The 12727-nt window shown below is 39.0% G+C and overlaps 1 protein-coding gene across 2 annotated transcripts in view; it reads left to right on the top strand.

The window, feature by feature from the left end:
- adamtsl3 (ADAMTS like 3) overlaps nt 1-12727 on the top strand; it is a 198732-nt gene that overhangs the window by 175115 nt on the left and 10890 nt on the right. For both annotated transcript variants that reach the window (XM_088083412.1, XM_088083362.1), the window contains exons 21-26: nt 3875-4615; nt 5937-6177; nt 8944-9071; nt 9987-10124; nt 11035-11217; nt 11307-11432. In XM_088083412.1, coding sequence (XP_087939538.1) covers nt 3875-4615; nt 5937-6177; nt 8944-9071; nt 9987-10124; nt 11035-11217; nt 11307-11432 — 1557 coding nt within the window. The remainder of the gene's footprint in view (nt 1-3874; nt 4616-5936; nt 6178-8943; nt 9072-9986; nt 10125-11034; nt 11218-11306; nt 11433-12727) is intronic.

The raw sequence follows: 12727 nt of genomic DNA, 5'->3' as shown, positions 1-12727 counted from the left end.
CAGAGGAGACACAGTTTGATCAGATTCTGAGTCCCTCTAACTCCCTCAGCTGGGACACGGACTCTAAAACATACAATTCAATGCTTGCTGATGCAATGGGACTCCTGAGAGTCTGCATGTGTTTTATCGAATGTTTTCTGCAGCTGCTGCTCCCTGCTCTCTCTCTCTCTCTCTCTCTACAACAACTTTTTGTTAATCGGGATTAAGGTCAAGGTTGGGTCATCGGGAGTAGGCCTGAGGGATACGACCTTAAATCAATGCCAGGATTCATTTAACATTTTACCTCCAAAAATGAAAGGTGACCAAGCTTTTGCGGTGGCAGCTCCAAATCTGTGGCGTAATTTACCACTTTATATTAGACTCTGGAGAATTTTAAGTCATTGGTCAAGACCCGCTTCCTCTCGTTGGCCTTTGACCGATATTGAGCCGTTCACCTCTCATATATGTATTTGATTAATTGTTTTGGTATGTTTGTTTTAACTTGTGCATTTTATATATTTATACTGCTTTTTATGTATTTTTATTGACTATTTATTTTGTTCTGTACCCTCATAGTTCAGTTATTATTAAATTATCCAATGTTATTATCCAAGAAATAGAAGAGGAGGACTTTTACAGTTTCATTTGACCATGGTATTTTGATCTGTTGTATATAATGCGATCCAAAAATTCAATTCATGTCCATATGAACACACTCATTGATAATCAGATGGTCATTTTAAAGTATTCCTTTAAAACAGATATGGGAAAATCAGAAAGGAGACAGAGTTTTAATACAGATTTGAAGGTTTTAAAACTCAGAAATATCAGCAACTACTTAAGTTATTTGTTTTTTTCACTCATATTCAACATTTGAACTTGATATTCAGGTTAAATAAAAATTCAGATTGTTGCCTAAAGTTGCACCAACATCTCGTGAACTCTTATAAAAACTCTCATTCCTCTTGTCATGCCGTGCTTTAGCCTGAAATCCAGGACTGAAAATGTTAAAAAATGTTGTTTACTGCCCAAACAAACCAGTGTTAAAATGTAATACAGCAAACACCGTCTTTTTACCACTTCACACTCTGTACACTCTCTGTTTTTAATATTTCTCCACTCTCTCTCTCCCTGCTTCACCTCCTTAACCTCATATCAATATGATTTTTCCGGTAAAATTGTGTTAGAGTAAAAATTAAAGACTTATATGTATCCTCTCCGCTAACATACCAGTGGATCCCAAAGCCAGCGTTCACATGGACCATCCATTCATCCACTAATAATCACCATGGCCTTGAACTCTTATTTTTCCAACCATGCTTAAATTAACCGACGTCTCTGCCCCAGATCTTATCTCGCTGTATTTTATTGGAGTTAATGATGTCGGATCTTATTTGGCCGTTGCCCCTTTGGCCCGGGAGTCTGAGGGGAGACAGCGAGGGAGGGAGACGTTTGCATTTTCTCACAGTCTAAGTATGACCATCAATCAGTGCGGTTTACAGTCATCGGTGCTCCCTCTGACCCAAACTGCTTCATTCGTCAGGACGGATTCTGCGTTTAGCTCAAGTGTGTAACAGTGAACAAATAAAGGTGTCACACTGACGGGTCCTCGTCCGTCCTCGGGCTGCGTGAAATTCCCGCTCAGTGCTGGAATGTAGCTAAGTATATTTATTCAAGTACTTAAGTACAAATTTGACACACTTATACTTAACTTGAGTATTTTCTTTTCATGCCACTTTATACTTTTACTCTACTTTACTCCATTTCAGAGGAAAATATTGTAATTTATTACTTCCCTACATTTATCTGACAGCTTCAGAAACTTAACAACTTACTGTTTTCACATCAAATATTATTTTTTGTTATAAATTAAATAACCAAACAGTTTATACAAGTACAGCTGAAATGAGCAGTTGGTTAATCAATTAGCTGATTGTCAGAAAATAAATTGACAGCTATTTTGATAAACACTTACGTCATTTTCATATTTTTTTACCTACATTTTTAAACTATTTTTTAAATTCTCTCTCTCTTATATACGTAATTTTCTATAATTGTGAGGTTTGGGGTGTTTTTTTTCTACTTTTTATAATATAGATTTTTTGGTGTTTCTTTTTTTCATTTTTGGGGTTAATAATTTTGAGGTTTGTTTTTACAAATTTTTCTCATTTCAGTTTTTTGTTTTGTGTGTATTGTCACTGCATTGGCTATTTTTACTTTTAATACTTTGAGTACTTTTTCATCATTATACTAACTTTACTTTTACTTTACTTTTTCCATTTAAAAAAAGAATATGTATATATATATATATAGCATATTTCTCTGCATTGGCTATTTTTTTTACTTTCAATACTTTGAGTATTGAGTTTTTCATCATTACACTTACTTTTACATAAGTAACATTTTCAGTGCAGGACTTTAATTGTAACAGAGTAGTTTCACAGTGTGGTATTAGTACTTCTACTTAAGTAAAGGAGCTGCTCAGACATAAAATATAGAGCACCTTACAATAAGTAATACCTTACAATAAATGACTGCGTTTTTGTGCTCAGAGGCTCTGTGGAAGAGCTCTGAAAGAATATCTTTTATAACCACAACAAATTTTTATTTGCAAATACCACAGAAGAACTGATGATACAAATAGCTGAAATGTTTTGCGTACACATATATCCCTACCCACTCTAATTCTTCCTCCCTATGGCAGCATCCCTCTTAATGGGTCTCCCATGGACTTTCCTAAAATGTGTCCTCGCCCTTCATCCATTTGGTATATATGGAAATATCAGAGGTCGATTTAATGTGAGGCGTTTGCTGATTTGAATGAGCACTGCAGACTTCAAAGTCAAACTATTTATAAAAACGGGGGCGCTGCGGGAAAGCCCTCAGAGTAAATAAATGTAAATGATAAATCGTTGTGTAACAGAAGCACAAATAGAGAAAAGTCATAAAGTCAGTGAACTGAATCAGTGATGTCAGTAACAACAATATCTCAGTCACCAGAGAAAACATGAGGGCTTTGTATGTTTCTGCAAACCACAGATATGTTACATTTTCACTTTATTATGAAGCAGATGCTTCAGGATGCACATTATATTGGGACAGGTGGAAGCAGGTGGCCTGGCTTTGTCTTAAGAGGGTGAAAAAAAATGATCATAAGCTCCAAAGCTTAAGTAATACACATTTGGTGCCATGCTCATTTAATTTGAAACCAGAGTAATGTGGTTTGACTTCTTTCAAAAACATGGGGATAAAGCAATGAGTAACTTAACAAGACATGGCCAAAAAATAGAATATTTAGAATAAAATGATCTAAAAATACGCAAAAAAGAAGAAGAAAAAACAAATAAGAAAATACCTAAAAGGAGCTAAAATATTAAAGACAATATTAATTTTATATATTTTTTGTAATATAATTTAAAATATAATAATTATAAATACAGTTTTCTGGACATTTTACCTATTTGTTTAGGTTAATTTTTAACAATACTAATAATACTTTTTAAAAACAATTTTTCAAGTATTTTTCTTGTCAAGTTTTACAGATTTTTTAAATTTGTTGCCAAGTTGGTCTTTGCCCCCCCCCCCATGTTTTCAGAAGAAATCAAACCAATTTGCTCAGGTTTTAAAGGGTCACATAGCTTGTGAAAGGCGTCTAAACGCAGCACAAGAACAATGATGTAAATCCAGGTTTCATGTGTCGTTTCTACATTTCCAGATAAAATCAGTTAAATAAAATATGATAATTAGTGACATTTAGAGTAATGTTTTTCTTTTTATCTCACTCTGTCTTATGTCTCATTAAAAAAATAAATAAAATTCACACCTCAACTTGAAAATGTTGGGAAAAAAAACCCCAAAAACTTCTCTTTCTCCTCTTCTTCATTTTCAATAACAGAGCACAAGAAAGAGAAAGACAACCGAAAGGTTCCGGTGAATAATCAGGTCAGGCAGACAGCACGGCATCCTCCAAAGGTCAGAGGTTATAATGAGGGGATGTCCCCTAAACGGTGGTGTCCACTGCTCATGGGTGTGCACAGAATCTACATCCAGACCCACAAGGAGAAACGCCTCCACCTGACCGTCGGCGGCCACGCCTACCTCCTACCCAACACCACCCTGGTCATCAAATGCCCTGTCAGAAGGTTCCCTAAAGCCTACATCCACTGGCTCAAAGACGGACGCCCCCTCCCCAGCTCCAAACGCCTGGAAGTCACTAAATCCGGCTCTCTGAAGATCCACCTCCTGGGTGCCGGGGACATCGGGGTGTACAAGTGTGTCGCTGGACCTGCCTCAGACATCTTCACCGTCCAGCTGATAGGCGGTGACAGAGGGTCAAGTGGGAAAGTGTCGACTGCCAGTCCGAGTCCCAGCTGGGATGAGATGATGCAAAGCTGCCACAGTCACTTCTCAGTCATGGATCTGGATCCTAGACTCAGTGTGTCTCTGCTTCCCCCTGCTGCCCAGGAGGCCTCACTGCAGCCGCGGGTGGAGGAGAGGCTGATTAATATCACTCTGCAGGCGGACAGACGGGAAATCCAGCAGGAGCAGGCCTCAGAGCTCATCTCCTCGCTGCTGACCCACATGTCTGCTGCCCAGCTCTGGACCAGGACGGCAGAGGGACGAGGACCAGATAAAGGTAATTATGAGTCCAGCTGCCTGCTGTGCAGAAGTGTGTTTAACTTTGCTGCTTTTTGATGCTTTTCTTATGTAAGACTCTTTCCTCCACCACCTTGTAAAGTAAACAGTGATCAGTGTCACATTCAAGTATACTCAAGGAGGAACTGATTAAAATTTGGTATTTTAAGGTCAAGGTCACTGTGACCTTGCATCCATCTCATTTTTGTGAATGCAATGTCTCAAGAGGGCCTTGAGGGAGATTCCCTAAATTCAGCACGTACACTTGGTGTCAAGGGTGAATTGACTGGATTCTGGTGGACAGACGTCAAGGTCACTGTGACCTTGCATTTGTCTCATTCTTGTAAACATGATATCTCATGACCACCTTGATGGAATTTCTTCAAATTTGGCACAAATGTTCGAGTGGATACAACGATGAAGTGATTACATTTTGGTGTTGATAGGTCAAAGTTCAAGGGCAAGGTCAAGGTGAATTGCATTCATCTCATTCTTGAAAAAGCAGTATCTCAAGAAGGCCTTTAGGAAATTACTTCAAATTAAGAGCAAATGTTCACTTGGACTCTAGGAAGAACTGATTAGATTACGGTGATCAAAATCTCAGAGCCACCGTTGTCCTTATCTGTCTCATTCTTGCACGTTTGAGTGGACTCAATGATGAGCTGATTACATTTTGGTGGTCAAAGGTCATGATGACCTTGCATTTGTCTTGTTCATGTGATAGCGATATCTCAAAAACACCTTGCAGGACTTTCTTCAAATTTGGCACAAACTTTCAAGTGGACTCAAGGAGGACCCAATTAGATTTTTGGTTTTTAAAGGTCAGGGTCACTGTGACCTTGCATCTGTCATATATATGAATGCAATATCTGAAGGTGGCCTTAAGGGAGTTTCCTCAAAATTTGGCACAAACATCTACTTGAAGTCAAGAATGAACTGATTTGAATTTTGTGGTGGAATAGTAAAGGTCAAGGTCAAGGTCACAGTGACCTTCTAAAACATGTTTTTGGCTATAATTAATGAATGCATATGCTCAGATTATATCAAATGTCAACTGTGACATTATAATGTTCTGCATTATTGCTTTTCTGTTCATTACTCAGCGTCGTATCTCAGGAACAGAAGGGGAGAACTGGTCAGAAACTGAATTGGTGACACTAATCCTGAAATTGTGCCGATTGTAGAAATCTTCTGTGTGTGAAGCATTCATGGTTTTACAGACATGGATGTAAACTGCAAGAAAAACTATTTCTAGTTTGGTATGTTCTCACAGTATCGGTTTAATTACTGCTTCATGGTGAAACTTTTGTTCCTGCCCACAGACAGACTGCCCAACTGGTCCGAGCGCTCCTCATTAGAGACGGTTGCGCACAGACCAGTGATCATCAGACAGCAGCAGACCCTCCCACTGACCTTTCAGAAGAACATCAACATCAGTATCGGACACAGAGCCCTCCTCACCAACACCACCCGATCACTCACCATCCTCTGTCCTGCAGAGGGCTTCCCGCCTCCCAAAATCAGCTGGACCAAAGATGGAGCTCCACTACAGCAAAATGACAGGTACAGTACTCACACTTTATTAAGGTGTCACTATAACAGAGCCCAAGACAATAAAAGTCTGTCTCATAGAAACAATCTAAATCAAAACAAAACTCTGATTCCTGAACTCGTGTTTTTGTGCATCTCTGGGTCAGTTTGACTCTCTTAATTTTAGAGGCCTTGATGCATCAATATAATGACAACAAAAAACATTTTTAAGCCTTTCTGGAAATAATAAAACATATAATGTAAAGTCTGTGCTCCGTATTTCACACATTCTACATTTATTCCAATAAAATGTAAAGTTTTATAACCATCAATTTAAACCTATATTGACAATATTTAGATGTAAATATCTCTCAGTTTGTTTTAGTAAGTCTTTATGGACACAAAGTGGACCAGAAATAAAGAAGATTTTCTACTTAAATCTAAACCAAATAAATCGAGCTACAGCAGAAGTGTGAAAGCACACTTATTCCCTTTTTCCACCAAAATTAGTGCATACACGCAGGTTTGTCAAAATGAGTAAACCCGCTAAATATAGGTGATAGACTGCATTCCCACTGTCAGTGAACACACCGCTGCAGCACATGAGTCTGCCCTCTGTCAGCTGGTGCGTGTGGGTTGTTTTGTTAGTACTGTATGTCCGTGCGGTATCACGGACAGGCTGGAGAACAGGTAAACAGTACACAGCAGCAGGAACAGAGATCTTTGAAAACGTTTCAATAGTTTCTTCTCTTGATATATCTATTAATTATTCAGTCTGTCTTTTAAACTCGGTGCAGATGTATTTGGATCAGTGTTTTAACGCTGCTTAGGAGAAGACGAAGGATATTTAGTGTCGGTGCATCATGCATTTCACCAGAGAAATTCAATTAAATCAAATACAGCCTAAATTAAAGGTTAAATATTAGTTATTGAGCAGTTTATCGTTCTCACTATAGCGGACACTTTCAGCATCTTTTCGGCCTGACTGGTTCCTCTGATGGCTGAGCAAAGTTTGATAGTACTGTGAGTCATTTTTTATATATTATATATTTTTATATATAGTCTTCAATATTGCAACTTATTAATATTTCAAACCAGGGGCACATGTGGCGAGCGAGTAGATTTTAACATCTGTGTCATCGGTCTTGCTTCCTTAAATTTGTCCAGAATTGCTCAGACGAGCAGATATTTCTGGATTGTGATGTACATTTTAACAGCCTGCGGATGCAATGCAGCGTATGGCATTTCCAGTGGCATACAAGTGAACTGCGCTATTGAGTTTCTGTCTCGCTGAGTAGCTCTGGTTCCATGAATATTGATGACCTTTGAAAAAATATTGAATGTGAGCAGGAAGCAGACCACACACTTTGCAGTTTTGGGAACCTGCACTGTAACGTCCTTGTCGAATAAAATCCATAGCCAGGCCTTTAAAAAAAAAAAAATCTTATTTGCTCAAGTCCCAGGTTTGAAATGCAGATTGAGGTTTGAGAGCTGCCACTCACCAGTTGGTTCTCATGTGTGGGAGCAGCAGCTGCATATGGAAGCCATCACCACTTCGCTCAAGGCCCCGTCAATCACACCATGACTGACTGCTGTAGAGAGGGTGCTTTTCTGCATACTTACACAACATGCCCTGTTCCTGATTTCTCCAGTCGTCCCTCTTAACGGGCACTGACAGTCTCTGCAGTGTGCGCTGCTTCAAAGCTGCTAAACTGGGCTCGACATGGTTTGACAGAGTGCTGCCAGCACACTGGATCCGTGTAGTATCGGCTCTAAAGTGTACCAATAACAAGACTTGGTTCAGGTTTTGAGTTGTCATGAGTTGGACATAACGGTCAAATAAAATGCATCATATAAATTATTTCTAATCATACAAACTAAGAGGGTGAGATGCTGTTAAAAGCTCCAGAAAAACCTATTAATGGATATTGAGATAAGACTTTTTGCCAACACGGGCGGATTATGAGACAATGAGCCTCATTTTCTCGTAATTATCTGCTAAGAGAAAATACAAGAGAAGTTAACTCCAGATGCACCAAATGCTCTTAGACACCCAAATCTGCTCCGACCATGTGAGCCCAATGCTGAATCCCACTGATCATAAGTCACCTGTCAGCACAGGTAACGCCCCCTAAACACTATATAAGGGCAGGTTTTGTGCCGAGTGCAAAGACTCCCATAAACAAGACTGCTTACATGACCCCAAAAAAGACTGTGAGAAGAAGAAGAACTTCTGCAGGAGTGAAACTTATGTAGGCTTATGTATGTTTAATAAACTTTAACAGAGTAAAGATCATTTCAGAAAAATAGTTCGGTTTGATTTGATTTGTTTTGTCTGTTTGTTATTTATAGCACAGGTCTCTTCAGAAATATGGAACTGGGTGCACAATATAGATTGAACAGTTAAGGTACCAAAATAAAATGTTTAACCAGGACCCCATTATTAGGTGTTAAAGCAGGACCCGCCTTGGTTAATGTTGTACTTATTGTTGTATTTTATTTTTGTACTTGTTATTCAACTCCAAAAATCTGCTGATGCACAATGACCCTGAGACTTTGACCCCTGAGCCCTTGGGTTCTGGGGTTCTGGGGTTTTGGGGCAGATTTTCTGATACAGACAATCTCACTTACATAGTTATTAACCGAATCTGCAGAGATGCAGAAGCAGGCAGTGTTTGAACACACTACTTCCAGTGTTCCACCACATTTTTTTGTTCCAATTTTTTCCTCTGTACTTCAAGCAGCTTTTTTTGGTCTATGGTAAGAAAATCAAATCATGTTTTCCACATGTGTCTGCAGGGTGTCGTGGGACAGCTCTGGAGGACTCCACATCCTTCAGCCCCGAGCGTTCGACAGAGGCCAGTACACATGCACAGCTGCCAACACACACGGTTCGGACTCCGAGACCTCTCAGCTGCTGGTAGCAGGTTTGTCTTTTGTTTCAGATACACCAGTTTAACCCTAACCCTAACCCTAACCCTAACCCTCAGCACATTTTACACAATAATTTTGGCTGTGGCATATGGCATACATTTTGACAAGATTGCGTATTTTTGTTTAATCTGTGAATTTCCAGCTCAGCTCCTACAATAAGTCTAAAATACACTGTGGAAACTAAATTGTTACATTCATACTGTTAAGTGCAAAAAATGCGTCATTTTTTCTTTTTGCCACCTGATAAAATTATATTTATATTTGTCGTGTGGAGAAAATACATGCTATTCCCACTAGCTGCGCTGTCAGAATCAGTGTTGCTGCAAATCAATGACATATCCATGCTGTGATAATCACAAAAATATATATATATATATTTTTACATTTTTTTTCTCATCTAAAAACACTGTGGCATCATGAAAAATAAACTTAAAGGTTTAAAATTCCAAAAATTTATGAATATTTAATATTCATAATGTATAATATTTTATGAAGCTTTATTTTGAAAAGTGCATTTTGTGCACAGAGTGATACAAGTGTGTGTAATGTTAAAGCTGTCCTAACAGTTAAGTGTAGGCGTCATTATTATGTACATCTACTATAAATACAATTTAATATTTCAAATATTTTACAATTAAAATTGTGCTCCTATGACAGTGCCCTAATGCGTAATGTGGTTACTTACCCTAAAAGTTCCTTTAATGATACAATACTTCAATATGTACTTATCTTCTATTGTTTTCTAATGTGCCGAGTTATTTTCTTCATTTTACAACCAGAACTAGTGATAACAAAACATGCATGAATAGAATTACACACAGTAGCGCTACAAAAGAGGTGAAATGTTTTAAATTCAATACAGCATGCGTGACCGATGCTCTTTATTTTCTGTGTGTGTGAAACTTCAGAGCCACCAGCCATCACAGTGTCGTGGGGGAATGTTTCTGACCACGGGCTGGTTTTGGGCCACAGCTTGAGGACCACAGTTGGGGGACGAGTCAGCGTTCGCCCGGGCGCCAACCTCACTCTGGACTGTCCCGTCACAGGTGGGACACAATACCCTAAATGTTGCAGACTGCAAAGTCAATTTATGGACAAATGTGTAAATATGACTTGGCATGTATGTGTTGTGGTTAATCTTTTTTTGCGTAGTTATGCATATGTGCAAATAACTCTGTATTTTATGGATAAGATACACCACAAATAAAAAATAAAGTTTTTAGATAGTGAAATACTTTTGGATCATGATACCCATTTGATGTCTTCTGTGGGTTTTCTACTAATTAAAGGTCATTAAAAATGGGATGATGACAGAGAGCAACTTTTGCCAAATATGAAAGAAATTGCTAAAATGTACAAGAAAATAACAAAACAGAAACATAAACAAACAAAAAAAGGAAAAGCAAAAAAACATTCAAAAAACAAGGAAATTAGCTGAGAAAAAAATGCCTAAAAAGATGTGCGCCGAACAGTCTCTGATTTCCCGTTGCTAAGTGAGCCTTAATCACATCTCATCCGCTTTATTCTCCTGCAAGCAGACATTAGTCAGAAGAGGGCTTGGTAGAGAAACAGTTTTCGGTTCGAGTCAGCCTCGCCCTGATGCCGGCTCTCCTCCCTCTCTTTGTCTGGCACTTACAGTTTCGTTTGTCCCCTCTGGTCTGACTGGCCGCTCGGCGTATGCCGTTGGTAGAGATCCTCTCGCAGTCTGCTGCTTTCAGTCCAAACCCCACACAACTTTTCCCGATGTTGATAAGTGCTTCTCTATCGTAGAAAAGTCGTGCTTCAGCAGAACGGACCATGGTGTTGAAAAAAATAGAAAAATAGAGCAAAAAAGTAGCAAGGATTTGAGGAGCTATTGGCTGCTGCATCTACATACATTGTGTCATCATTGTAATATAGCCTGTATTATGAGGAGTTACCCGTAGTTCTTACTGTTCCCTCTGCGTTCTCTGTCAGGCGTTCCTCAGCCCACAGTGACGTGGAACAGAAAGAACAGACCTCTAGACGCCGGCACAGTTTCTCTGCCGTCCGGCTCTCTGTGGATCAGAAATGTTTCCCTGCACAACCAAGGCACCTACTCCTGCAGCGCCACCAACGCCATCGGAAAGTCCACGGCCTCGACTGTCCTGCAGGTTTACGGTGGGTTCACACACAAGTTGTATAAAAACTTCTCAACCGTCTCCTGCAGGTGTCAACACACGCTCAGATGTTTGTGTGAATGTGTGCAGGTTCATATCCTGCCGGAGGAGGCAGGGTGGCTCCAGTCTCACAGGAGCTGAACAGGAGGAGGGTCCTCATGGCGTCACACCGAGGGACGAGTGTCTTTATCAAGCCCGGAGACATTCTGCGAATAGGTACGCACACAAACAATACGAACACAGCCTGCCCGTCGTCATGTTCACACAGTCGCATTTAACTTTGGTGGAGACAGAAAACCTTACAGACAATTATCTCCGAAGCTTGTGGACATAAAATCGAAACTGTCATGCATAAAGAGATGTCACTAGAAGGGAGTGAGAAAAAGGGGTTTTTTGACAAATACCACATTTCTGTGCTCTTTGAAATTTTGAGAATTAAGTAATATTTTGAGAAAAGGGCTACAGAGCTCGCTCCTCAGCTCCAGATATTTTTCTTTCCTTCGAGATTCAAGATTCAGCTCATTTGTCCTTTTTTATGTGTCTGAACACATAAAAAAAAGTCACGGCAAGGCAGCTTTATTTGTATAGCAAATTTCGTACAACAGGGCAATTTAAAGTGCTTCACAGAGCAATAAAATATAAAACATAATAAAGGATACAGATTTACAATAAACGAGTAAAGAGATAAAATAAGTGATATCATTTTTTGAATAAAATCACCATTAAGAACAGCATGAGTGCAGACAAGAGGTGCAATGATAAAAAAGGTTGTTTGAACTGATATGAAATCAAGTTTAGAAATAAGATGACATAAAAAAGATGAAATACTGTTATCCCAGGACTTTAGTTGTTTTTATACTCAACTGACGTCATCACTTGAGGGAATTTATCAGATTTATCACAACTTAAGGCACAAAAATCTCCACAGATATCTATTCACACGAGCAGCAGTGCTCATAGTTATCAGACACGTCGATACCTCATCGGCTGCTACTCTAAACTCGTCACGATGGTCGAGATCCATTAGTAAACAAATACATGTAGAAGGTGGATTTATTGGTCTTTTTTTAAACCAAGTTTATAAAACGAAATTACATAATTTACATAATTTTGTCCTTGAACCTGCTACATGTGTTATATGTCATGTGTTCTGAGAGATTTCACCACAAAATCTTCTCTAACTCGACTCAAATTAACTCTAACAAGTAACCGCTATCATGTTCACTTTCAGATGTTCAGAACTAAACAAATTTCGTGAAAATCGGTTCAGAGTTAAGCGAGTTTGAGTTGATTTTACAGTGAAATCTTCATCTCTCAGTACATATGTAGTATTTGTTTACTAGCAGATCTTGACCTCCGTAATATCACCTGAGCAGACACACGTCAAACCGGGATCACGATATCTGTGCTTCTTATATCTGTGCTAGTTCCCGTCCAACACCTGTGAACAGATTTCGATGTTTAAAGTCGCTGAAGTTCCTCAACGGTCCATTGAAATGTCAAATAACTTT

The sequence above is a fragment of the Plectropomus leopardus genome, chromosome 1 (assembly GCF_026936395.1).
Source record: "Plectropomus leopardus strain MGB_pleo_1.0 chromosome 1, ASM2693639v1, whole genome shotgun sequence".
Taxonomy (NCBI): Eukaryota; Metazoa; Chordata; class Actinopteri; order Perciformes; family Serranidae; genus Plectropomus; species Plectropomus leopardus.
The sequence above is the reverse complement of the archived record's forward strand: the minus strand, read 5'-3'. Positions and strand labels throughout refer to the sequence as shown.